Genomic DNA, 26220 nt, shown 5'->3' with positions numbered 1-26220 from the left:
AAAAAGGTAAATCATTGCAAAAAGCTCTCAACAGAGGTAATTCAAAACCAACTGACTCCGCAAGAGAAAAAACAAAACATAAACTAACACCCAAAACCCCAAACACTTTTTATTTGAACTTTAATTTCTCTTGAAATCTATCTCAGACTACTAGCTGCTGGGGGAGTGTTCCAAGAACTCAATCTCAGTACACTCACTAAGTCTGAACGTAGGAAAACCAGCCAGCTCCAATCACACTACAATCGCTGTACATCTGCTATTACTCCTCTCCGACACTAAGACTGACTGGCAGATAACTCAAAGATGTAGAACAACCCACAAAGTATCAACAAAAGCAGAGGAGAGACCATAGCGCAAGAAAGCTTCTGGAGTTTCAATTACAGTAAACTCTCCATACACTAATGATACAGTGGGATTTTGGTTTCTTAATATGAGAAGTCCTCATTATAACATATTTTCCCCCCGTATTAAAAATGGGTTTGGTTTTTTTTCCCTAGATGAACATGTATGAGCCCTTTACAGGGAACAAACAAATGTAGCTTAGGGTTGCCAAATTTTTTGCAGACATTAAAAAACGGATTAGGGAAACAAAATAATGGAACGCTTATTACTTCAGTGAGCAAGATAAGCAGATCTGCAGCAGTGAAGTGTAAACCAAAACCCCACTAAGAAGCAGTGTCTCTCTGTATGACAGTCAAGACACTTTTTTCAGATCAAATCAAACCCCCATGAACATGTGAGCATTCATTCTGCAAAGTCTGATTTCTGCTCTCAACTCATCTACCACTGCTACACAGGGATCAGTGCAGGAGCAACAATGACTGACCACACAGTGCCATCGCCTCTTTTCTGGGCTGATGGTTGGAGAAGGCAAAGTCAGTCTTGCTACCCAGCAGACATCAAAACAAGCGCTGGATGCTCATTGCCTGCTGGCCCCAGAGGGGTAACTTCCTGAGAAACAGCAGATAGTCCTAGAACTGGTGTCACACTAAAACCAAAGTTGCTTCTGGTCTCTTAACTCTTTGCTCATTTTTAAACAAAAGTTAATCAGGTTAAGTAAGCAAAATTTTAGACTAAAACAGACAACAGCATAATGCAATGCCACCTCTCCTCCCTAACGGAAATGCAGTGAAGTTTTGGCAAATTCATTTGTGTTTTTACAGTTTTATGAATGACATAACATTCACCTGAAGTTAACAAGGAATTTCATGAGGACTAAGTGACAGACAACCTGATTAAATTCTGTTTAGTTTCCACCCAAAAAAGCTGAAGTCCTGATGAGCATCCACACGATGTTCGATTATGATATGATTTTTAAATTCAAAGATTGTTAAACCAATATTTATGTCTCAGAAGAAAACAACCTTTCACCTCAGTGAACTTTAACATTTAGAAACTGAGTTTTTGCAGTATGTTCTGCAGTGTATAGGCTTGAGCATACGGAGCTGTTCAAGCTCTGGTTCAGGAGAGGCTTTAGTCCCTAAGGGTCTATTTGGTTAGTATTTTGTAGAATGCACTTCACATATAGGTCTGTAACATTCATCTAGATAAAAACATAAAAACTCTACATATTATACAACAACAAAACCTAACCAGACACCTTCCCCAAATTCTTAGGCAATATTCAAAAGCTTTCAGTAAAACAACTTCCATCTTATCAAAAACATGACATTAAATGGCATAATGAATGTACCTAGAATTACATTAATGAGATGCTTACATGTTTCCACCACAAAATGACTGCATGTATTTTCTCTGTTGATGTAATCTGTGAAAATTTATGACAAAATCAAAAATCTAACTGTGAATTTCCAAACACACTGTGATAGGGTATGGTGTCAACCCCAAACAAGCACAAAAACCATCATCTTTTGCCCAAAATACAAGAAAAATATAAACTATGCAGTACTTTTTTTCCTGTTAGGTTGATGACTGATAATCAGATGCACAACATATGTGCAATACACAAGGGAACAGTGGCTCACAAAAGACTCTAAACCAACACAACAAAATTTTATAGAAATGCACTACTACTTAGTGATTATTAAGTGAGGAAAAAGGCAACATACTTTATACATAAATCCAGTTTGGCCATATCTTACATGTTGGTTTACAGCCATGCAGTTCTCTGATTAGTCTTAACATCTAGATTACAGAGTTCACAATTCCCTATGAAGATTTTTAAAATTAGATTTACTTTTTCTGTGACAGTTTAAAATGCATAGTGTGAAAATGTAATATTAACTCTTTCTTGCTACTCACCCAGGTGGCATCCCAGGCATAACTGGAGGCATTCCAGGCATCATAGGTGGAACACCTGCCATTAATGGTGGTATACCTTAAAAGAAAAAAAATTTTCAACAACTCTGACAACATACAGATGCTAACAAATACCATCTAATAAGTTTACACTGGATAAATGCCTTACAGGAAGCTCTAAAGACTGGGTTTTCAAACAGCATTGCTTACAAACAATGCTGTATCAACACTGTCCGCAAATTTGACTTTGATTGATTGTTCTCAGTCCTGCAAGATTGTGAATTTTCTTAGTGGTCTCCAAAGATGTCTTATTACAAGAAGACACCACATTTCACTCACTGATCAAAATTCTTTCTCACTGTATCTGTGGCCTGTGTATGAACTGCCTGTTCTGTGTTAGCAGTCTCTAGATACACAGCAGCTTTTCTGCCCTGTTTCCAAAACCCTATTACAAAGTACCATGACCAAGTATCACTGGCAGACTTCTGTTTGAAGCATTCATCTGTCTTACTACCACATGCCTTCCATCTACATGCCAGCATCAGGTATCTGAATCTAGTCCACCAAGGAAGATATGCGCATGCAGAAAACAGGGAAGAAAATGAAGACACTGCTTATCTGCACCTCCCAGAACTATTCTGTGACCCCAGTGTTAAAAGGGCAGAATATTACTCAGCGTGGAAGCAACAATTTATGTCTCAACTCAGCTTTCCAGTAACCACCTAACACATCCTCTCACCTGGAGGCATCCCTGGCGCACCTGGCACAGGAGGCAAACCTGGCTGTGCCATTGGGGGAATGTACCCCTGCTGTGGCTGAACTTGCTGGGGTTGAAATGAAGTTGAAGCTGCAGATTCATCATCTTCATACTCATCAGAATCATCCTGCTGTTTCTTTTTCTGGCTCTCTGTAGACAGTACAATGCATATGGTCAAACTCAACACAAATTATCTTCTATAAAATTAACTTTATCTGGGGTATTCTAGGTAGAACAGCAGTAGCAAAATTCAAATCTTACCAGTGGTCAGAAAGTCTCAAAATTACAAAGGAATGCTGTGTGAGCCTACCTATAGCCACAAATAAGGGGAAGGGGCGTGACTCACACTGCCATAACCACAAGGATCTGCCCTCGTGTCAATGTCACACTGTCCAGCATAAATCAAAGCAGTTCAACCAAAGGTGTATTTGAAGAGCAAAGAAACCAAAGCATTTAGGGATCGTCACGACAGTTTTACCTCTGGCCTATCCTCCCCTTACCCTCACAAATAAATCACCATTCCCATATTCATTAGGTAATTGTAGCTGCTCTGGCACACAGCTACTTCTGAACAGGAAAGGAAAAAATCTCTCCCAGCCTCCCACATGCCTGCCAGCTCTGTGCCTGGAGCTGGCACAGAGAACACATTAAATCCCACCCTCACTTAGTCCCACAGCTGAGTAAGGAACACAGCAGGGAAATAACAGATAACAAGCTACATTACACCTTACCCTGAGTTTTTTGTTCGAGTAACCTCCTCCGTTCCTCCATATCTTTTTCTGGAATGCCCTCCATCCCATAGATTTCCAGTTCAATGTCTGTTCTTCCGGGAATAGCATTTGGAACAGCATCTATTGTTTCTTTATGTACCTAAAGAAAAAAACCCAAAAAATCCTGCTGACCACAATTCAGGGTAATTGTTTGAAACTTCAGGCAGTTTCAAGACAGAAAAGAGACATCCTTAACAGGAATAATCTCTCTGGCCAAGCACTTTCTTTATCTGTGCTTCCTAATCCCTGGTAACTACTATTACCCCTAAAACCGGCTTATATAAACTTGCCTTACGGAAACCAAGACAGCACAATTCCTTCCCTCTTCCTACAAAACTCATGGCAAAGGCCTCTGCTGCAAAGTGGCCATCTGACTGCTGACACAGCAGGACTCCTGTACTGCAAACAGGCCATTGCTGTCTTTTTCTCATCAGCTTTAAAGACTGGAAGGCCCCAGCCCTCCACTTTTTACAGATTATTCATTTAAATTTTAGATATGGTAAAAAAAAGCTTATGTAAATCTAAAACTCCTTACCTGCATGCAGTGTATAGCTAAACCAGGTCCTGTATACAGTTTCTTATGACATATATGGCATTTAAAGTGCTTTGCTTTTTGATGTTGTATAAGAATCTTTTCATCATCAAAATCCCTATTACAATACCTATTGAAGACTGTTAAGGAAACCTTTCATCCTGGAAGTGGCCTTCTAGATAAAACCAAGGCAATTAGCACCAGTGTGATTTTTCCTGAAGCGAAAGAAAGGTACAGGAAGCATCTCCGAGCATTCAAAGGGTGACAAATATTTCATGGATGTCTGAAGTCAAACACCCTCATATGATCCAGCACATCCCTCTTTATAGACAGGTACAAAACTGGAAAGGTGCCTCCATGCAATCAGAATCATCATTTGATTCCATATTGTCTGACTCAAGCTTTTCGAGTGCTATGTATTTTTCTCTTCAAAGGTGTGAACGCTGCTAAAGCATTAAAGGAGAAACAGACTTGAACTCAGCAAAAAGGAAGTTATGCAAATTACTCAGAAGTGCCTCTTTAATCACTTACCAGTAACTAGAAATCATAAAAGAGAACGAAGGTTTTAGTAAAAATTCTCTTCCTCTTTCAGTTATCCAGCTATTAATTCTTATGACACGGCATAATTTGCCGCAGTCACATAAGAATTCTCTGCTTTTAAAAAGAAATATTTTAAGCAAAGAACTGTTTGGAAATCTGAGCAACAGAAGAGGCAAACTGAATTTCCTTTCTGTGGGCCAGCACTGATATTTCAGCAAACATTCCACACACACCTTCCTAGGCAAGATAAATATACATTTGCTATTTGTTATTAACACAGAACTGACACTGCTAACATTACATTCACCAAAACGTAAAATGCATTAACATCTAAAACAAGCACAGATGCCTTCTAACACCAAATGGTATAAAACCTCAGAGCAGCTTATAAATTCCTTTATTACACAATTATAGAGAACAGAAGCATGAAGAGAGAAAAAGTAAATTTGCAACCACTCCACAACAGTGAGCACATCCTGAAAGAGCAATCAAATTAAAACCCACCAGTATTTCTGGATACTGAAAAATTAAACATGATCACGAGGCAGCAATTACAAACTGAAAGCTCCCCCCGTCACAAAGAAAAAGTTTCCAAAAATTCTCTTTTAACCACATCCACCACCACTCCGTCAATAACTGTATTTATTGGTAGCAGGATTTTCTCCCTTTAACATCACGAGAGATAAAGACCATTCTCCATTTCTCGCTGTCCCGGCTTTCGGGATCGGGCGGGAGGCCGCGGCCTCGGCGAGGGCGACGGGAGCGGGCCTGAGGCCGCGCGAGGGGTGGGCAGCACAGGAAGGGCACGGACGGGGCCCTATCCCGAGGAGCACAGGGATGGAACAGGGCCAAGCACCGAGACAAACCGTAACGGGCAGGAGGAGAACGGCTGAGCCGCACCTCGGGACGAGACGGAACAGGACCAAGCCCCGACCGCAACAGGCCGCTCCCTTCCCCCACCCAGCTCTCCGCACCCGCCGCGTCCCACACAGAAGGATACCAGCACCAAGGCTTCAGCTGCTTCTTTTTCTTACGGCCCATGGCGGCGGCGCCCCGATCTACAGAGCAGGAAAGCCGAGCACTCCCTCAGAGCCACAGCGCCCGCGCGACCACCCCACACCGAGACACAGGCACAAAATGGCGGCCGAGCTCCCTCAGGCGCTGCTGCCGCCTCCGCGCTCCCAGAATACACCGCGCCAGCAAGTGGGAGGGGGGACACGTGACGCGCCCTCGGTCGCCCCACCCCGGACTATGCCGTGGCTCCTCACGGCGCCGCCGCCATTTTGTCTAGTCGGTTTTGTGCGGTATCTGCTTTAGCCGTCTGCCTGTACAATGGAATTACAGTCACGGAATGGTTTGGGTTGGGAGGGGCCTTAAAGTCAATTTCGTTCCACCTCTCTGCCGTGGGCAGGAACACCTTCCACTAAACCAGGTTGCTCCAAGCCCTGTCCAACCTGGGCTTGCACACTTCCAGGGATCCAGGGGCAGCCACAGCTTCTCTGGGCAACCTCTGCCAGGGTCTCAGCACTCCCAGAAATGTGTTGAGCTGTCACCCTCCTCAGCTACCTGCACCTGGCAAGGGACTGGTCCCTCTGTTACGGTGACAATCCATCGAGGGGTGTGTCTGTGTTATCCCCATGGCTCTCCAGCTCACCACAGCTCCACCGGCTGCTTGGGAGAGAATCACAGGATCGTTAAGGTTGAAAGAGACCTCTTAAGATCATCAAGTCCAACCATCAGCCACATCCAACACTTTGCAGTGGCCCTGCTGCAGCTGTGGGTCACATCTGCTCCTCCACGGGGCTTGTCTGCATCAGAAGAGAGGTTGTGGAGTGTCCCTCTCTGGAGACATTCCAAACCCACCTGGATGTGTTCCTGTGTCACCTGTTCCAGGTGACCCTACCTAGGCGGAGGGGTGGACTGGATGACCTCCAGAAGTCCCTTTCAACCAGAACGATTCTGTGGTTGTGATTCTGTAACTACCTGGTAGCTAGAAGGCTGAGTTAACAAATGTGCTATTTTAACAGAGCAAAAGTCTTCCAGAAGCAGAATTTTTTAAAAACAGCATGGCTAATCCTGCCAAATCCCCTTACATTCAAAACCATTCTATGGTTCTGCGATGTGATTTGAGCAGGTCCTGCCGTTAAGTCAGTGATAGGCTTTTGAAGGGTTACCCGTACTGACAGAGGCACTGCGGCGGCTATATTGCATCCTCCTGTGCATTACCCAAACGGAGAACTGCAACAGCCAGAGCGATGCTGCTCCCAGTCGGGTGAGGAGGACACGGCCTATGTATCCCGTAGGCTCCTCCCAAGGCCGGGCGCCGGCGCGGCCGCCCCCAGGGCGGGTTCACGGCACACCCGGCGGGGCGGGGCGGGGCGTCCCGGCAGCTGCCCGCGGCACAGGCGGGGCCGGGGCCGCGATGCTGCCGCCGCTGCCGGACGGCGATGAGCGGGAGCTGGAGAGCAGCGAGGAGGGCGGCGGCGCGGGCGAGGAGCGGCGGCCGGAGCGGCACGGCTGCACCTACCACAGCCTTTACGGCTACCGCAGGTGAGGCGCCGGATCTCCTCGCGGGCAGGCCGTGCCCAGGCCTCGGCCGTTCCCAGCTCCCTGAATTCCCAGCTCCCTGAATTCCCTTTATTTTTCTTTCCCCCTCTCTCTCCCCAGTGAGATTCTTTCCTTCCCATAATGCACTGATTCTCTGCTCCTGCTTTTAATCGCCCTCGGGCCGTGCCTTTTCCCTGCTGCAGCCCCTGTTCCTTGTTCCGTGTCACGGCTGTAAACTCACTCCCGGGAATCACTTGGGTTCCAGGTCCGCGCAGCAGGGAGCCGCCTGTGGGGATGGCAGTGCCAGCGGCGCCGTGGCACACACATCCTCCACCGAAGACTTCAGGTAAAGCCGACCTAAAGAACAGCACAACCACGGGAACACCCCGTTTTGAAGTCTTTGCCGTATTGCTGACAGATCATTGTTACGTCCTCTGCAGTACCTTCAAAACACAACCCCATGTGAAAACATTCTGGAGTCCCGAGGGTTCTTCTGGAATACCTGGGGAATGGACACATATACAGAGCTCAAATAATGTGTTAAGCTATCATACTTGAGTTTGAACTCTTTTCTTTGCAACTTGATACTGCTGTATTGACTTAGCTCTTCATGTAGGTAACAGATAACAAAAATTTATTAACCTTCAGTGGACATCTTTCCATAAGCTTTGTATTACAGTTGGGGAGACATGGGAACAAAGAGGGCAGTGTCTTGTCCATAGCTGCTGGGAAGGGCAGCATGAGCTGACGCCACAATTCCAGACTTCTGGTGAGTGGGCAAACCACTGACTGCTCATGATGGGCCAAAAGTCACAGAGCTGCTTTAGCTGTCACCAGAGAGAGATCGCAGGGGGCCCCCCTGCTAGAAGCAGGTTCTGCACATGTTGAGAGACACAAAAAGATAACATTTGTTTTACGGTAACGATTTCTTCTGGTTTTTAAAGCCTCTCCTTGCTGGACACAAACTTACCAGCTGAAGCAGAGACGGAACTGCGGAGTTTCATTGCTAAACGCCTTACTAAAGGAGCCCTGTTTGAAGGAATGGGAAATGTAGCATCAGTGGGGCTGAGGTAAATTTTTGCAATTATTGGTGAATGAGAAGCTGTAAGGAACATTGGCAACAGTGCATATCTTGTCTGTCTACTGCTGCACTTAGGTTTAATCCTGATTCCATGTTCTCAGGCCACTGCTGCTGTTAATAACAGCCTTATACAATGGCACTTCCCTTTTTTAGTTAACTTTGAGAAAAATATTGTAGTAAATTATTTAATGTTTTAATACTTTAAAAAGAATACCTACATTTATGATTATTTCCTTTTAAACTACTCTGATCACACACAAGAAAAAAGAGGTCTAAGAGCTCTACATATGGCCATAGGAGTCACCAGTGCTAGCCATTAAAATTACCTCAGAAATCATGTGTATCTGCTTTCTGCACTTATTTATTGTGATATATCTGAACAAAATAATTTTTTTCTTTTTTTTTTTCTCTTTTCATAGCATACTAGAAGGTAAAGTCGGTTGTTACTACTCTCTCTTCCAACAAGAAAGTCTTCTGGAAATGACAACATTAGAATCAGACATCAATGCTCCAGAATATGTGGTTTGTTTCTTAGGTGGCTCAGAGAAAGGTCTGGAGCTATATCCTTACCTTTAACTTTCTTTACCTGTGTGGAGAGGGAGATGGTGTAAAAATTATCTTGTCATTTTCTCTGTTTCTACTTGAAATCAGCTTGTTTCTGCACACTTTCCCGTAACTGAAAATGTCAGTAACAGCCATAGACTGAATAAAAAAAATGCAGGTCTTAACTGCTGCATTTTATTTTCCTTAAGAAGATACTTTCAGACTTGAGCTGGATAAATACATTCAACATCTGAAGATAAACCTTGATCTGGAGGTAAAGCCTAACTTTTCTTTGTAAGTGGTGAAAATTAGCACTTATTCAGATTAATTGCTAAAACAATGTGGAACATCTAATCTATAGAGACAAAATAGGTGTTTCAAGTACCTGTGTGAAAGACTGGGAGAGAGATTTGATTCACTATCAGTGAATCAAATTCACTGTACAGTGAATGTCTAAGGTGCTATCAGCCACACAAGTCAAAATGAAAAAAAGGAAGGGGGGATTTTTTTGTATCAGTGATAAATCTCTTAAAGATTACTCACAGTTAATTTTGGAGAGAAGAATAATTTTAATTTTGGAGAGAAGAATAAAGATTACTCACAGTTAATTATGGAGTAAAAGGTAATGGTCTAAGTGGGAGTTATCAATGTCCACTTCGATTCTTATAATTTCTGAATGTTATTAAAGGACCTTTGTGGGTTTCTTGTCACATTTTCCTAGTGGAAGTTCTGCCTTTTAAGTCTCTTTGTCATCCCATCTGCTGTTGTATGGTCTTCACTCAATATATACCACAATATTACACTTCTGGCTGTTTCTTAAAATGCAAAGCCTTTCATTGCTGATAAAGTAAAGCTTTAACTGTGACACTCATTATTTTAGTTCACTGTGGTTTGAGATTAAGAAGACTTCTGCATCCAGATAGCTTAGGTTGAGTAGATTATTGATAGACTTCTATTTCTGTAGAAATGTAATTTTTAGTTAAAGTTTTAATGCTTCAACTTGTTACAGCAAAAAAACTTGGAGACCTGTGTTAGCCCCTACCTGAGGAACTGGTTTGAGAATGCCATCTGCCCTATCCAGAGAGTTGTGCAGCTCTTCCAGGACAAACTCGCCTCTCTGTTACATGCTGTAAGTGTATTTAAAACTGGGTAGCTATAAAAACCTCCAGGAGGCATCTCAGTGACTCCATCATGGTTAAAATGTTTCTTGCATTTGCTTTCCCAGCAGGAGGAAATGAAAAACAACATTTTTCTTCTTTTTTTGTAAATTTAGAGCAAGTACTTTTTCTCTGCTTATTGCTAAGGTACCATACAATGATTTCTTCTATAATTTTTTAAAAAAAACATTACCTAGTAGTGTCCATGCCGAAATTAGAATAAGAAAATTAAAAATAGAATGAGCAGGCCATCCCTGCTATAATTCCTCCAAATGAAAAAGAGTGTTATATTGTGTCTGTGCCTTGTGTAATTCACTGGAAACAGAAAATTCCTGAGTTGGAGGAGGCTTTGGAAGGAATAGCTAACAGAGTATAACTGCTAAATTTCTTCTGAGCACAAAAGCAGCTGCAATGATTATAATATGGAATAGTGCCTTGATGAGAACAATTCTTGAAGAACTGTAATATTCCAATAAAAGTAATATTGAAGTTGCATCTAGCTTTTTCCTTTTATTTTTCCTTTTTTTTTTGTTTTGGTTTGCTTTGGGCTGTTTTTTGTTTGGTTGGTTTTTGTTTTTGTTTAAGGCTCTGAGTTACACTCCTGTAGAAGTCAAAAATACAGATGAAAGAACAGAAAAGGACATCAGCAGGTAAAGATACTTTGAGACCAAGGAACCTGTGAGTAACTTGGCTTTTGTGAATGGTGGTCCCCTTGGTGTCCAGGAGTTGTAAAGGAGCAAGCAGTTGACAAGAGCTTTCTGTGTCAGGTTCCTGGCAGCTGCCAGCCTCCAAGGGCTTGTCCAGGAAGGCACAATGACCTCTCTGTGTATTGCCATGACAGAAGAACAGCACAAGTCCATGGTTATAGACTGTAGTGGACCTCAGCCCCAGCTGCGTAATGCAGGTGAGATTACAGCTGTGAATACTTCATGTTGCTCCCTTGGATCCATCAGCTGCTGAGAGGTGTGACATTAGAGAGAGTTGAGGATATTCAGAAGCTCATAGGCTCCTGCCCAAAAAGTTTGGGTTCTGTCTGGAAACAAGAACACCTGTTTTCCTATGAGGTACCAGAGTAGTTTGTTATACCAGACACAGTGGAACTCTGGGTTGAAAATGTTTGGTAATAAAATCCACAGTAATTTAGTTTGTGGACCATGAAAGTATGACTTGTAGAATTCAGGGAATCTGCAAAACTTTTTTTTTCCTGTTGTGATTTTAACAAATGTTGTGGAAAGGGCTTCAGCAATTAGAACACAGCTTTGTGTAATCATTGTAGCTGTGTTTGCTTTTCTTTTGTCTGTGTATTGTTTCTTCGTTAAGACTTATTTCCTGGGCTAGGTATATTACTGTCAGTTGTTATGTGAGTGATTAAACCAGGTGAATGCACCTGTATATTTATGTTGAGCTCATTTGCTTTTTCTCATCTCTTCTCCATGTTCCTGAACATTTAACAGGAAGCAACAGATTCTGTGAGGACTGGATGCAGGCTTTTGTGAATGGTGCTGAAGGAGGAAATCCATTTATCTTCCGGCAGATTTTGGAAAACTTTAAATTGAAGGTACCTGTTCATATAAGTCAAAGACTTGAAGAAGACATTGGGGTTACTGAGGGAGCAAATACTGTATACAAAGTACTATTTTGCAGTGACTAAAAGTTTTAGGTTGTTTATGATGTGTAGATGTCATTGACTGATTAACTCTGAAGCTTAATTAGAGGGCTGGCTTACTGCAGTTGACAAGACCAGCTGTAAAGTAGTGTGAAAGTTTCTTCAGTGAATGCTCCAAAGGTGTTTTCTCCAATTTAAAATAAGACCCACCTTTTTTTTTCCGTGTTTTTTGTTTTCTTGAAATATTGTTAACCTGAGCCTCGCACGCACAGTATCATGTAACTGCTAACACGGGTTCAGTGGTTAACACTATTTAAGTGACCTGCTATAACAGGGGAATTCTTGCTACAAATTGGACACAGTAAATTTTGCATCATTACAGTAAAAGCTATAATATGCATCAAAGACAATATTCAATCCTTACCTTACTCTTGAGGAGTACTACAAAATTTCTATTGGAATTGCTTTTGCTTCTCCTGCTATTTATCCTTTATTTTCCATGATAATGTGTTTTCTTTCCATGTAGAAGGATAAGAAAATGCTCCGTTACTCTTTCCCCAGGCTATACAGGACATTAACAACCTGAAGAGGTTTATCCGCCAGGCTGAAACAAACCACTATGCCTTGTTCAAGTGCTACCTGTTCCTAAAGAACTGTGGCAGTGGAGACATCCTGCTGAAGATTGTGAAAGTAGAACATGCAGAAATGCCAGAAGCCAGGAACGTAGTGACCGTCCTGGAGGAATTCATGAGAGAAACATCAGTGGCTTAAAATTATCTTACAGATAAATCATTAATTTCTTCTGTGCAGCTATTGCAGGATTTTAATTTATATTTAAAAGTATTGCCAAAGTCAAACCTTAGTTGCAGTTTCATCTGCCTTTTCGCGTTTCTAGATGAAGCAATATGAGCTTTTTTAATGTGTAGATATTAGATAATACAAACTCCTGCAGAGTTTTCAGATTCTCCAGCTGACTTGCTCCTGCTCTGAGGACATTATGACTTTGGTTTTTACGGTCATTGTGAAATCAAACCCAAATCCCTTACCTGGCAAGCATTTCACTGTTTTAAATATCTCTAAAATTATCATGTTTAATCATTCAGATCTGGCAACTTTGTTTCATAATAATATAGAAGCACAAACATCTGGATAGATCATAATAAATTAATTAATCATATTAGTTTATGTGAGAGAACATAGGTAACAAGTCTGTAGCTGGTTTCTGCACTCTGCTTTCAAACTGGTGGTTTGTTCTGCTGCCCTTGGATACACAAGTCAGTAATTGGTATGAAACAGAGCTGCCTTAAGACTGAACAGTTTCAATGATTAGTTTGTATGAGCCCGTATGTGTGCATACATACACACAACAGGTATCTGAAATTGCCAGGCTGTTTGATGAATTCCCTTCTTCCTTAACCTGAGGTGTGATCAAGACCTTCTTTGTATGTTCTTACACCCATTTTGCATAACTGTAAATAATCACGTGTTTTTCAGTCATGGAGAAACTGAAAAGTTTCCACAGACTTCTTCAGAATTTGACGTAAATTAACTTCCCAAATTTACTACTCAAACTTTAAAACATTTTGCTCTATTTCAGCAGTGAATTCTTACCTACATCATAGGACACGTAGGTAGCAGAATACCTGAAGGAAATCTTTGGCTATAGCTGGAATCAAAACTCACGAAGTCTCTGAGTAACCTCACAAAGGAGGATGATTTCTGCAAATCTGATACAAGCAAAATTCCCTGTTGGTTCCTTTTGCAGCATAGGGTGTTGAACAACACCCCCTGAAATAGTGACTGTAACTAACATGGTTCAGTGTGACTTGTGCTGGTGCTCTGTACTGTGATGACAGAAGTTGCTGCTTTCCTGTGACACTACCATGTTGAACCTATAGTAAGGCTGACAATAAAACACATTCAAGTTCTTAATAGTGAGCCTATAAATTGTCAATGAGTGTGGTCCTTGATGTCTCCTGTTTAAAACCCTTTACCACCCAATGTAGAGGAGCTGCAAGTATGGTATTAACAGCTGACACATAATGTATTTGGGTAGATCAGAAAAGAAAATAAAAGTAGTCTGAAAGAAAACAAACCCCTCATCACTCATTTGCAGGAGTTCTGAGAAGTAACAAGTGTTTTCCTTCATGAGTGAGTACAGCAGCACCACTGAGTAAAACGTCACCCTTTGTTGCTGTTGTACATTTCGAACAAAGTTGGAGCACTGATCATTCAGTATTTTGCCTGATGAGGCGAGAAAGAGCTCAGTGCTTAAAAAGATACGTTGGGTGTGAAGAACAGGTAGCAAGAAAAATGTATGGTGCTAGTAGGCAGTAACACTTTTTGTATTAATTGACAAAAACTGACAGAACCCACTTTATTTTCTTGCTGAAAGTCCTCAACTAATGAATAGAGAGATTGAAGTGTCTTGGAAAGCTCAGTTTAATGCAAAGAACTGACAGCAAGAGCCAAGTCCCACACACCATAGCAGTGATCTCCCTCAGGGGGAGTACATCTGACTGGAACTGCTCCTATGTGCACCTTCATTCCTGTAAATTACACTTTAACTCAGTGTTTCCAACAAAAACACAACTTATTTTTCAAAATAAACCTCCCCCTTCCACATTGGTAGAAGGATTTTTATTTTAATCAGTTGGAGGTTTACTGTAGAACTTTCTGGGTATGTTTTCTCCACTCTTGATTCAAGAGGTGACTTGGCTCTGAGATTCGAAAACATTCGGTGGAGACTGATGTTAAAAAAGAGCACAACCCTCCTCCCCAATTAAAAAATTTACTCAGTTGTACTTGGTTGTCAACTTCCCTGCAGTTCTGAGGTCACTACAGCACAGAAGGGACAGCTGCCAAAGGTGAGACGACACCTGAATTTCCATACAAGTCCCAGGCCAGTTCTGCATCCTCATTAGATCTCATGGAGAAGCGAAGCCGCAGTTAACTCTCCCCTTTATCTGTTAGACAGACATAAAAATTAGTTACCAATCTACTATAATCACTATAATAGTGACTACAGTCACTATTAGAAGATTGCATAGCAGAGCTCCAAACCAAGGGCTCTTCTGTTAAATACTGTGTAAACTGTGGACAAGCTTACAAAACTGTCCTTGAAAGTTCTTTCTTTCTGTTTTTTTTTGGTTTGTGATACAGAACAGCTCAATTTTATTAAAAAAAATGAAACAGAAAACAAATAAACAAACAACACCAAAAAATTTAATGGATTCTGCACTCAAATCATATTGTTACAACAAAAATATACAGAATGTACACAATACAAAAATATTTGGAAACATACCATAGCATCTTACCTTGCAAATATTTTGTTTTACTAGCCCTTCACAGGGAAAGTACCATTTGTTCAGTATTTTAAGGCAGAAAAATACATAGTTTAGTGCTTTGTGTTCAACACGTGGATGTGCTGTTAGCATTAGCAGTGTAAGAAAAAAGAAAGCTGCATAAATCTGGCTTTATTTGCAAACTAAACAGACACTGTGGGAGTCAGGAGAGAGTCAGTGATATGTCTGTCAAACTCGCTGAAAATAAGGTACTTTAGCTACTTAAATCAGTCCTAGGGAATATTTTGTGCTCCGTGTTGTAAAGTACCCTAAAAAATAAATTTTTTGTACTCCTATGGGCATTTCTGACGTATCTCATTAAAAAGATTTTTTCCAATTAAAAGCCAATGATTAATGGTGACATTAAAATACTTTTACCTTTAAATAAGCTTGGTTTCTATCTCAGGTATGATTCTTTTTTACAGAGCTGCAAAATGCACTGTTTTCCTTTACAACCACCTCTTTGCAACAGTTATTAGAGAAGGAATCTTCGAGTTCTACCAAACAGAGCACTGCAGAGCAGCCACCACCGCAAGAGGAGCAGGAGAGCAGCAATATTCAGAGGTGCTGGCCTGGGTTCTCTAATCCCAGCTTGCCACCAGAGGGGGCTGGTGTTGAACTGTGTCCACATTCCCCAGCTCCACTTCGGGGAAAGCCAGTGGATGGGCCTTTAAGAGCAACTGAGCTGAGCTTGAATCTCTGTGAACAGACTTCAAGCTCTTTATTCACTGAAGAATGTGTGAAAGTCCTACCCACGATCCTGTGAGACTAAATATTGGCAGAGAATAGCAGCTGCCTTCTGAGGTCAGCAGTCAGCTGTCTTGTGAGTACCAACTCTGAACACGTCAGATTACATCCTTTCCAGCCCTGTTCAAACTGAAATGGCCCAATCTGATCTAAAACACATGGGCAGTATAATCCATCAGAATGAGCAAGGTGTAGGGATACAGAATCCCTGAGCTTTATTTCTAGTCACAATTTCTCTAGCCTCCCCTTCCCTGTTGATAACATACATCCCACTGCTAAAGGAACAAGTAGTGAAAAATCACAATATGCCACGTAAGTGCTAAGATTCCTCATCAACTGACAGGGAAACAGTGACACAAGATGTTGTCTTAACAAACTCAGCAAAAGCAAATTAATCAGCATTTTTACGACTATCCTACACCTCACTCAGATATTGTTTCTGATAACCTACTCTGCCATAACTGCATTACAACTCTCTCCCTCCTCCTTCCTATGTTATTGTGTGCATAAAACTAATCTTTACCTGTCTCCAAGCATCTTGGAATAAAAGGTGCCATTTGCAGTCCCCGCGGACTTTGATCTACCCGGTTCTCCTCTTTACTCTTCCTCCCCAGGGCTGCCCGAGCCGCTTCTCCGCATGTCCCCGGGAGGCGGCCGGAGCCCAGCCCGTGCTGCCGCCGCGCCGCCGGCAGGTGTCCCTGGCAGCTCCGCACGTCGCCCCGCCGGCTCCCCGCCTGCCGCACTGCCCCTCAACCACACCGACCACTGCTGCAATGAATTCACTGCAAGGCACATCCACCACACGAACGGCTGCTTTTTTTTTTTCCTTCCCCAGGTGCTGTGTACTCACTCAAGGACAGAGCATAAAATAACTACTTCTAAGGTGCACTGTTCAAACCTGTACATGGGTGACAGTTCTTGCCTTCTGCTCTAGCACTGCAGAGCCCTAAGGTTAAAAAGATTCATGTTTTATCTGACCGATGGAAAACTCTGGCAGTAGCTGAAATAAAACCACAGTAAATCACCAAAACCAGTCCCTTAGTGGATGCTCCTTCAGGAACACGCTGCTGACTGTGACAGGCTGGAACCACGAATGAGAAGGATGGAGAATATTTACGTCTCCAGAGTGAGCCAGCAGCTTCAAGGACATCTGGAGGTAACAGAAAAGCATGGTTACTGTTAGCTCTGTGGTGCTGCAGCACTGTGGCACTCCTGGGTGTGTTAGAAAGTAATATGACTAGAATAATGATACTCTGTAAAAACATAGCAAGTTTTTACGCTGTAATTTTAGTTATTTAAAAAAAAAAAAAAAAAAAAAAAAAGCTTAAGCACTTTGTACTGCTTCTGGCTCCATGAGCTGATGGATTCTTAGCAGACAACAGGCTCTGTGCACAAACTGCTCCATGTCTGGGGGAGATTTCAGCTCTGATGAGGTTTCATTCCTTCACCTACAATAAATCTAACACTACCTTAAAGTCTGGCCTTTCTGATCTCCTGGGTTGTTTGTAGACTTGCTCAGGCAGGGTATAGAGACACAGCATGGAAGTCAGAAAGAAAAACTATTTAAAAGAACAAGTCATAAGATTAACTTCAGAGCTGTTTTCAACCAGTTTGTGTAAATTACATTCAACTATGGAAAAAAGACCAAGGAAGGTTGTCTGGATGACTCTGTTCAGCTCCCTCACACTTCTGAGGTGAGCAAAAACACTTTGGCCATAATCAAGTTGATGAAGAAACTGCTGTCTCTTTAACTTGTATCTTGCTGTTTCAAGCAGCAGCTTGATACAAGTTGCTGCTTCACCTCAGAGCACACACTGGCAGGCACAGAAACCTTTATTGGGGAGAAACTCATGGGCATTAAGCAGCTTTCAGCTGAGAAAGCAAAAATAAATTTGGGGCATATTGCACTCTGGTACCTTACAGGAAAAATAATCTGGGTTTTTTGCAACTGAAATTTTCCACCAAAATTTTAAAAGCTTTCCTAAAACTTCAGGGGAACTCCCATTCCTGGTCACCTCTGTTTTCAAGGCATCTGTAATGAGAAAGGCTTAGCAATAGGTGAGGGAAGGAATGTCCTCCTTACTTGTTGACCATGTCAGAACTCTTTTAGCTCCTGCTCCCCTTCCTGCCTGCTATTCCCAGGGTGATCCACGGCTCTGCACTCACTGGGCCAGCACCTGCAACAACCCATGGGAACTCTCATGACAGCTGTGATCTGGACCCAAACTGCAGAGGTAAAATGGCACAGGGAACCAATCCCTTTTCCAAAACGAACAGAGCTCTGGGGCTTATTCCTTCCTCTTGGCCGTCAATGAGGGCCCACGAGCAATGTACTGGCCATGCAGAACAATAAAAGTGCAGTCGCCCTCAGAAATCCCATGTCTGCGCACAAAGGTCACAAAAATTGTTTCTTCTGCAGGTAAGGCTTATTCCAGGCTGCAGAAACACTTTTTTCTGCCCCCCCCCCCCCTTCTGAGGCAATAGAAGTTTCACTAGTGCATCCTGTGGGAGCAGAACTTCACCCCTCAACCCAGAGTTATTTTTCCATAAGAGGCAAAGAAGGGGGCAGTTGATAAGCATTTGTGGATGTCCCCTCTGTAAGGACAGGCTCCCACTAGCTTGTGATATCATCTGGCAGCAAGGATAGCACAGCTGAGAGAATAAAGCCCACAACACAGAGACATTTTCCTCTGAAGCAAACACAACTGCTATGGTGCCCGTGGGATGTGCTGTGAAAGGCTCTGGTGGCTGGTGCATGGCACCTGCAGGAAATATGAAAAAGGAAGAGAGACGCTTGTCTGGAGAGACATTTATGGCTCCTTTATCCAGACCATTGAATAGGTGGGTAAAGAGGAGAGAAAAGGAGGGCACCCATATTCCTGGACTGTAATTTGGCAGGTCTCTAAAGTGACAAGCAAAATAAGCACCTTGCAGGGAAGAGTACCTATAAGCACTGCTTGTGCTACAGACGTCCCCATGTGGTCCCCAGGCTGGTGCAGGCAACTGTATGGACTCTGCCAGAGCCCAGTTACAGACTGCCTGAACCTGGGCTTGACCATTAAAGCAAAAGGCATCATTGCAACTAACTGTTGTTTGGAGCTCCTGAACATCCATTGCCTCAGGAAGAGGCACTCTCAGAATTAGCAATTTAAAACTAGTTTTATCCATTTCTCAATGATCACTATAGCAAGTAACATCCTTTCCACTTCAGTAGGAAACCAGTGCTACACAGAGACTGAATTAACTCCACTGCCTTCAGTGGACATGGCCCCAAATGGATTGTATGGCTGTAAAGACTGGATAATTCCCATCCTGGGCTGCTAGAGGTGATCATGGTCCCACTTTCCTAGTAAGAACCTTCTGAAGGAGTTGAGATCCTTGCTAGGAGCTCGCTGCAGGCCAGGTGTCAAGTCAGTGTGCCGAGAAAAAAAGTGAGAAAAAACCAGCACCTGATTGTCTTCTGATAAAACCACAAATGAACATTTGCCCTCCTTTTCTTCATCCCTCAAAAAACCCCAAAAAAACCAAAAGACACCAACCCAACCACACCCTCTAGCCACAATAAGCTGAGGAGGGGGAGAACAATTAATTAAATCAAGTGAAACATGCACAGTAAAAGTCACCTCTGGCTGGATGTCCACAACACTCTAAGATTCCCAATGTTTATAGTGCAATTTCATCTGACCTGTAGTTGAAGACCAGTCTCCATCACTTTGTATGATCAAGTTCTGCTGATTCCTTTGGAAGTTGTGCAAGATGAGTTTCACCATAGGCTAAAATATCTTAGGAACCATTCAAGTAATTAGACAGTGACACTGGTATGGCTGAACAGTCAGATGTATCCAAAGAAACCAGACTCAAGCTGCCTTGTGAGTACCATGTGAATGTCTAGTAAATGCCTGCTCTTTTTCCCTTTTAGTGTTCATAACATTGAGGAAATTCACTCAAAAATTGGCCATAATTCCAGCACTGACCTGGAAAATACAAATATCTCCTACAAAATACTGAGTGTGCTAACAACCCAAGCAGTCAGTGCCCAGGTGCAGGACAGACACTGCAGGGCATGGCCAGCCAGAGTTACAGAACCTGCTGGATTTGGGAACAAACTGTATAGCCCACTCTTTCATGAGATCTTTAAGCACCTCCTCCAGCACACTTGTGCATTCAGAAGAATCATCCTCCCCTAAGTTAAATACAAAAATAGATCCTCCATCTTCATTCATTTAACACAGCTGACAGATGACTTCCAGTCTCCCTTTTCCGTCCCATGTTTTCAAGGAGGGGGAGGTAGCTTTAGATCCAACAGACTGTAGGCAAAAATGTTCCAGAAGATGGCAAACAAGACAAAAATTATGTAAATAGAAAGGAAGATCCACCATAAAGTCTGATCTTGGAGTCTCTGCTCATAGTTCCTCAGGATGATGACCCCAAGGGTGATTCCAACCATCACCCCTCCCAGGTGAGCCATGAAGCTGGGGTGGGGGCATGGTGGGTAAGCGGAGGGGTGGAACCGCAGCCACACAGCTCTTCCAAATTCAAAGCTCACTGGAACAAAGATGAAAAAATAAATTAATTGTCTAGGTTTATCCCTTCTTAAGTCGATGTTGCAGGCAGCACTGCATCCCTGAGGAGACAGAGAGGGAGAAATTGCCTTGTATGGTGAGCACAGGGAAGCTGTGGCTATGCCAGGGCTGTGGCACACATGACATGAGGTCTCTCCAGTGGCTGGAAAGTGGTTTGGGTTTGTGGGAGTGTAGACAGGTTGGGGAATATTCACCTTCTGAAATTTATACCAAAACGGTAACAAAAATGAGTCAGAATTTGAAGAGTTGTCTGTGATGAACACATGGCTTAGCTTCTGTTACTGCGCCCCCGGGGGATATGGCTGGATCAGTGTGTGTACAATGCTGCTGCCATTCCAGATAGGAAGTGCTCCAGGAAACTTAAGTATTATCATTATGAAAGTGTTGCTCGTTTGAGACCGCAAAGAGAAGGCACTTAAATCCCACTCCTTCACAAACACCATGAGTTACAGATGCTGACTAATGACAAATCCTTATTTACAAATGCTTGTGTTGAAAGCCAAAATCTGCAGTGGAGAGCAGTGTGGTTCCTGCTGCCAGAAGGTCCAGCTGCAAGTTCCTACCAAAACTGCTGCAAAGTCAAAACTCTCTGAATCAGCATGAACTATTATGATAAGGACAAACAAAACAGGACTGGTTGCAAGTGTGCCAAGTACACTTGGTACTTACTACAGATCTTGGTAGTACTTGGTACTTACTACAGATCAAGGCAACAGCCATGCGCAGCAGTTTGAATTGGCACTTCATTCCTGACCAGTTCTGGAAAAGAGACAAGGAAAACAAAGTAATGCTGCACACAAACCTGAAGGGATATTACATTTAGATCTCTCACTTGTCAGGCAACTTCCCAGTGCATGCAATCCCTACTGTGCTTTTCCAGTGCTGCTTTCTGTGCCTCAGGCTGCCTGAAATTCTGCAGCTCAGATCTTTGGCAGAGCACAGAGAAATAACAAAGACCTCAATAAAAGCATATCAAGGGAACAGTGCCATAAGAAATCTGGACTTGGCCTCCTCTGTCTTCAGGCTTGGTTGTTACTCAACATAGTGGAATAAGAATCTCTGAATGATAATCAGAAATCATGGGAGAAATATTAAAATTCTTCCTTTTCCATTTGCACAAAATTTTAAAGCAAGAAAAGAAGTAATGTTTTGAGAAACTCAGGTGTATGATAACATTATCATCATTGTTGTTGTTATTATTTTTTTTTGCATTCAGTGACTAAATGAAAATTTTCCTATTGAAGGCACTCTGAGATACCAAGATTATCAGGCTTCTTGTGAAAAATTCCCTATTTGTCACACTGAAGAAATAAAAAGAATGCTTGTAAACTCCTCAGAGTTATCTTTAATGGCACCTGGGATGGCAAAATGCATAATCTATAAAATAACTCATTTTCTCTCTCCACAGAGAAACTTAACTCAGTCAGAAAGCTCTGAGCTCATGCTGATAAATAATGTGCTGCCTCCCTCACTTTTAATTTCCATGTAGCTGCTTTGAATCCCTCCCCTCACTCTTTTCCTGGGGGTGACACGCTTTATTGCTTCACCCTGCTGGTTATTTTATGTATTTAATTCCAATAATATTTATTTTTCCAAGCAGAAATGTTTCTACTTCCATTAGCTACAACAGGCACAAGGGAACAGAAGATTCCAGAGCCCCTCCCTGCCACAGTCGCTGCTCTCCCCAGCTGTGCCAGGCTGACCTTTGCCAGCAAACAGCCAGTGAGTCTCTCAGCGTGCAGGAGCATCATGTCTAGATAAAAAGTGAACACAGAGAGACAAGGGGGGAGAAAGAAAAGCAAACACCACCCCCCCCACCCCGAATTGGAAAGGCAGCAAAAGTAGTTTCAGGTGAGAAGAGAGGCAGTGGAAAATGGGAGAAATAAAGGTGCTGAGGCAGCAATTGCTAAATAGATTTGGAGGAGGCCAATAAGCAGTGAAGTGACAGAACACCTTGTGATGTTTTAAGAAGTTTTGGAAGGTAACTGGTGAAGACTCCCTACACACCTCTGGCAGAGCCTCTTCCTCTAACGCAAACCAACGTTTCCTCCAATGTCCCCCTCTAACCCTGTGAATTGTGGTGTTAAAAAGCCCTGTGTCTGCATTACTACCCTGTGAGACAGAGGAAGCTCCCTCCTGGTTCTCTTGGCACAGCGGCAGGGAACACAAATCACACTGAAAATAACCGTGTATAAGAATGCAATTCCGCAGCAGAACTCCTGTGGTATAGGGGTAGTCCCTCTTCTCCACTTCCTACCGCCCTGCCAGACAGTCAACTGTCTAATTTGGACAACAGCCTCAGCTCATTCATGCTCTGAAAAGCTTGAAGAGTGTGAAGGAGACCAATTCTGCTCAGGAAATCTCTCACTTCCCAGCTCCCAGCTGTTACAAAGCTGTTTGGAGCAGCACCATTGTGGGTCACAACTGGAGCCTGCTGACTTCACTGCAGACAAGCATTAAGTACAAGGTTTTCTTCTAGGCTTGACTCCAACACCACCACACAAATGTCTTCCAGCACCCATATAACAGATTTTCTGTCTCTACTGCAGCCAACCCACATTATCTTTCCACTCAGACCCAGGGGAGGAGCATTTTCTTCATGTTTATGGTTATTTTGCTCTGATATCGCTGGTACAGGACAGACATGCCACCACACATGAACCTTCTAACAGCAAAGCCTTTTACTCCCAGTGTAAGCTGAGGAGTTCCCAGGAAAACGTGCTGGGCTTTACCACCACCTAGCTGAGAGCTGGGGATGAGCTCATGTTTCCAGCCTCAGAGGAACGACAAAGCTGGTATTTACTGACCTTTGTGAGTATTTTATTAGGCGAAACAGCAAAAAGATGCATCACTAGACCGCCAAGGGTTCGGCTTCAGTGTGGGTTTTGCTAATGGAGATAAGGGATATTTTGCACACAAATCTCCCAAAAGCTAAGTTTCTTTAGATACCCACTAAAATTGCATGGCACATGCAAACAGGAACAGATCTGCCACTTCTGCAGAGCCAGTCAGCTTTTCAAACATTTGTCAGCCATTGCATGGAGAGCTATAGCCTGGAGAACACTGATAAATCCTGAATTACCAACATCTTTAGCTTCTCCTGGCAAACTGCCAATCATGAGGGTACAAAGCCACCAAATGCAGGGTAATATTTCCATTCCAGGACCATACTGCTGAGCCAAGACTCAAGTGGGGCAAGCTCTGAAGGATCAACAGTTGGGTCAGGCCTTATTTCCAACCCCTTTGGGCCACCAGACCCAACTCACTCCGAGAGGTCACGCAGTCACTCTGGTACTCACCATCACGATATTGGCCAGGTGAGCGGAGACAAGAGCATACACACCTCCAGAGGAGCCCACCACTGGTGCCCTCATGTCAGCCACTGACACTGCCAGGGACCCTGGGGGAAACAACAAGGCTTTGTGACAATTGCCCACCAAATAAACACTCTCTCTCCTACTCTGCAACCCTGCTACTGCTACTTGTGCCAATTGCTGCAGGTCAGGAATACAGAAAGAGAAGGAGGGGTGAATCAACTGACTCATGAAGCCAACTCAGTCCTGTCAAGGCAGTGACTGATTGATTCCTCTGTACCTACTTTAAAAGCAGCCAAGCAAGGCAGCAATGTGTCTTTAAACTTATGCTGCAAAAAGGCATTTATTCCCTGATTGAAGAACAAGGAAGCAGGAGACAGAAAAATGTTTGTGTTTTGTTTTTCACCTGAAGATAAAATAGAAGTAGCTCCCATGTTGGCAAGAAAAATGTTTGCACAGGGAGAAAGAACTGGGAACTTGTAACTTAGCACAGACATCTGATCAAAGCACAGCCTGTTACTGGTAAAACTTCAGAGTAAAACTAGTTAAAAATAACCTGGATGGAGGGAGTAGGCACATGACAGCAAAATGACAGGTCAAGTACATAAAGGCACCACTAATAACAATACAGCCAAACACAGACATTGCTTCTTCTTCTCCCAGTTGGAGGCTTGGATCTGCTCAAAGCTCTTTTAATCGCCGACTTTAAGAATAATGTAAGTGATAGAGAGAAAGGCAGATTTGGTGTCACAAGGAAGAGATAATTAAGATCTTTGTGATGAGTGGGAATGGGAAAAAGACACACTGGCAAATCTTGAGAGAGTCCTCATAGTACAGAATGAGGAATCTGATGAATTTCTTTGCTAATTGCCCAGCTGATTCCAGGTCAAGAAAGTGCTGAGATTCCACCAGCCAACTCTGCTGATAGCTCCCTTCTTCCTTGTATGGCCCTGAGACTTCTCAGCTCTTAAACACTGCCATTAAGAAAAACTTAATAAGAAATAAAGGAAGAAGTAATGAGAACTTGCAGTTCTGTCCTCAGACACTGCACTGAGTGCCTTAATTTCCAGTCTCAACGTGTCCTCTTAGTAAAGCCAGTCAAATGAGAAAGGACCATAAAAGTTGTGGCATAAGTACATTTTACTGTTGATTCCTGATTATTTAGGAGCTGAGTTATCTTTATGTTGCCAGATCCTCAGCATGAATATACCTATTTCTCTCTCTCCTAGCACATGTCAAAGAATAAAGGATGTTTCATAACTGGCTAACATATCAGTGAAGCCCTGGGTGTTGGTAGGTGTATCTGTGTAGAAAAGCTATGTCTGGAAAACTGCAAATTGGGCACCACTTTTGTTAGTGCTTGTTAAAATAACAGTCAGGGGACAGTGGAGCCGCTCTGCTAACTCCTTTCTCTGCATTAAATAGTGTTGGTGTTTGTACCATGCCTAGTCCTGTGTCATAGTCCAATTATTCTTTCCACAGTCTCTCTCCTGGAATGTAGGATTTATTTGCACCCAATGCAGCCCATTTTACAAAGGATTTATCTGATTATTATGGGAAAAAAAATTGTGTGTAAAAAACCAAACAAATACTATAAATCTTGAACTAAGGCAGTCAATCGCTATCTGAGCTCCCCTGTAAAGCTCTTGGTTGTTCTCACACTTTCCTCCTGTTTTAATTAGATGTTGACCTATTGTCAGCTAACTTCCATCACCTCCAAACTGCTGGAAATTCCAAACATAAGTAAAAGCAATTCAGCACAAATTAAAAATCAATCAGACCCCTTGGCTTCATGATTAAATGAATTTTCCAGATTTCTGTGCACTGCTCACAATCTACAACCAAATACTTCTTGCTTACATATGCTATAGAAAGGTGACAGGCAAGACAAATGGAGGAAGAAGTGGCACAGGACCAGCATGACTCCACATTCAGGAAGACCATCTAAAACAAGGCTATTTTGAAGTAACAGGTAGTTGGTGCATTTTTAGCAGGTCTCCCAAACACAGAATCTGTGGCTACATAGAAATAGATGTCAAGTTGTACCATATTTCCTACTTCCAGCCCCCAAAAGCATTTCAACGCACAGATGATCAGTGAATGCTCCTCTCCTAATCCCAAATATCCCAAAACATTTCTCCTACACAAAAGTCAGTGCAGACCATTTTCACTGCTTCTCCATCTGGCACATGCAGAGGTGTCACCTACCTGCCACAACTCCTGCAACGTACACAAAACTGATCCTCGCAGCTCCGTGCACCATTTCCAGGGGAACCCCAACCAAGAGCTGAAGGACAACATTGAGCCCAAGGTGTTCTATCCTGCAGCAAGGAAAAACAATAGTTGTCCTCTTTTCCAACTCTTCACCTCCCTTCTCTACCACTGAGACAGAGATACCTTGGAAAGAAAATCAAACAGCACCTGGTTCACATAATTA

At 42.8% G+C, this 26220-nt stretch overlaps 3 protein-coding genes across 20 annotated transcripts in view; 1 reads left to right on the top strand and 2 right to left on the bottom strand.

Moving 5' to 3' along the window:
* The window catches only part of ZNF207 (zinc finger protein 207), a 34525-nt gene extending 28474 nt beyond the window's left edge, over positions 1 to 6051 (bottom strand). For 10 of the 15 annotated variants that reach the window (XR_014855532.1, XR_014855534.1, XR_014855530.1 and 7 more), the window contains exons 1-6: positions 5859 to 6051; positions 4322 to 4448; positions 3748 to 3886; positions 2999 to 3166; positions 2263 to 2338; positions 1721 to 1768 (exon numbers count right to left, since the gene is read on the bottom strand). Coding sequence is in view for 8 of the 15 variants with exons in the window: in XM_085077286.1 (XP_084933412.1) it covers positions 1721 to 1768; positions 2263 to 2338; positions 2999 to 3166; positions 3748 to 3886; positions 4322 to 4448; positions 5859 to 5899 (599 nt within the window). In the remaining 7 variants the exon portion in view is untranslated. The remainder of the gene's footprint in view (positions 1 to 1720; positions 1769 to 2262; positions 2339 to 2998; positions 3167 to 3747; positions 3887 to 4321; positions 4449 to 5858) is intronic. The other 5 variants (XM_085077290.1, XM_085077291.1, XM_085077287.1 and 2 more) reach the window with 4 other exon arrangements.
* A 1158-nt stretch (positions 6052 to 7209) lies between these two features.
* On the top strand, positions 7210 to 13724 carry C18H17orf75 (chromosome 18 C17orf75 homolog). The gene is made up of 10 exons (XM_085077300.1): positions 7210 to 7408; positions 7671 to 7751; positions 8350 to 8475; positions 8906 to 9046; positions 9246 to 9303; positions 10039 to 10158; positions 10772 to 10836; positions 10954 to 11090; positions 11641 to 11744; positions 12354 to 13724. Exons 1-10 carry the CDS (start codon positions 7281 to 7283, stop codon positions 12561 to 12563), a joined length of 1170 nt encoding a protein of 389 aa, XP_084933426.1. The 5' UTR covers positions 7210 to 7280; the 3' UTR covers positions 12564 to 13724.
* A 760-nt stretch (positions 13725 to 14484) lies between these two features.
* RHBDL3 (rhomboid like 3) overlaps positions 14485 to 26220 on the bottom strand; it is a 60141-nt gene continuing 48405 nt past the window's right edge. For all 4 annotated transcript variants that reach the window (XM_085077301.1, XM_085077302.1, XM_085077304.1 and 1 more), the window contains 4 exons: positions 25992 to 26104; positions 23769 to 23869; positions 21168 to 21228; positions 14485 to 20431 (listed from right to left, as the gene is read on the bottom strand). In XM_085077301.1, the coding sequence (XP_084933427.1) occupies positions 20160 to 20431; positions 21168 to 21228; positions 23769 to 23869; positions 25992 to 26104 (547 nt within the window). In that variant the 3' untranslated portion in view covers positions 14485 to 20159. The remainder of the gene's footprint in view (positions 20432 to 21167; positions 21229 to 23768; positions 23870 to 25991; positions 26105 to 26220) is intronic.

The sequence above is a fragment of the Lichenostomus cassidix genome, chromosome 18 (genome assembly GCF_008360975.1).
Source record: "Lichenostomus cassidix isolate B80296 chromosome 18, HeHo_3.0, whole genome shotgun sequence".
In the NCBI taxonomy this organism is placed as follows: domain Eukaryota; kingdom Metazoa; phylum Chordata; class Aves; order Passeriformes; family Meliphagidae; genus Lichenostomus; species Lichenostomus cassidix.
Note: the sequence above shows the minus strand (reverse complement) of the source record. Positions and strands in the feature narration are given on the sequence as shown.

Excerpts from the sequence above, each read along its gene's own strand:
- C18H17orf75 (XM_085077300.1), top strand. The coding sequence starts at position 7,281 with ATGCTGCCGCCGCTGCCGGACGGCGATGAGCGGGAGCTGGAGAGCAGC. Across the intron at positions 7,752-8,349 it reads TCCTCCACCGAAGACTTCAG|CCTCTCCTTGCTGGACACAA; the intron begins GTAAAGCCGACC and ends TGGTTTTTAAAG. Across the intron at positions 11,091-11,640 it reads GCCCCAGCTGCGTAATGCAG|GAAGCAACAGATTCTGTGAG; the intron begins GTGAGATTACAG and ends AACATTTAACAG.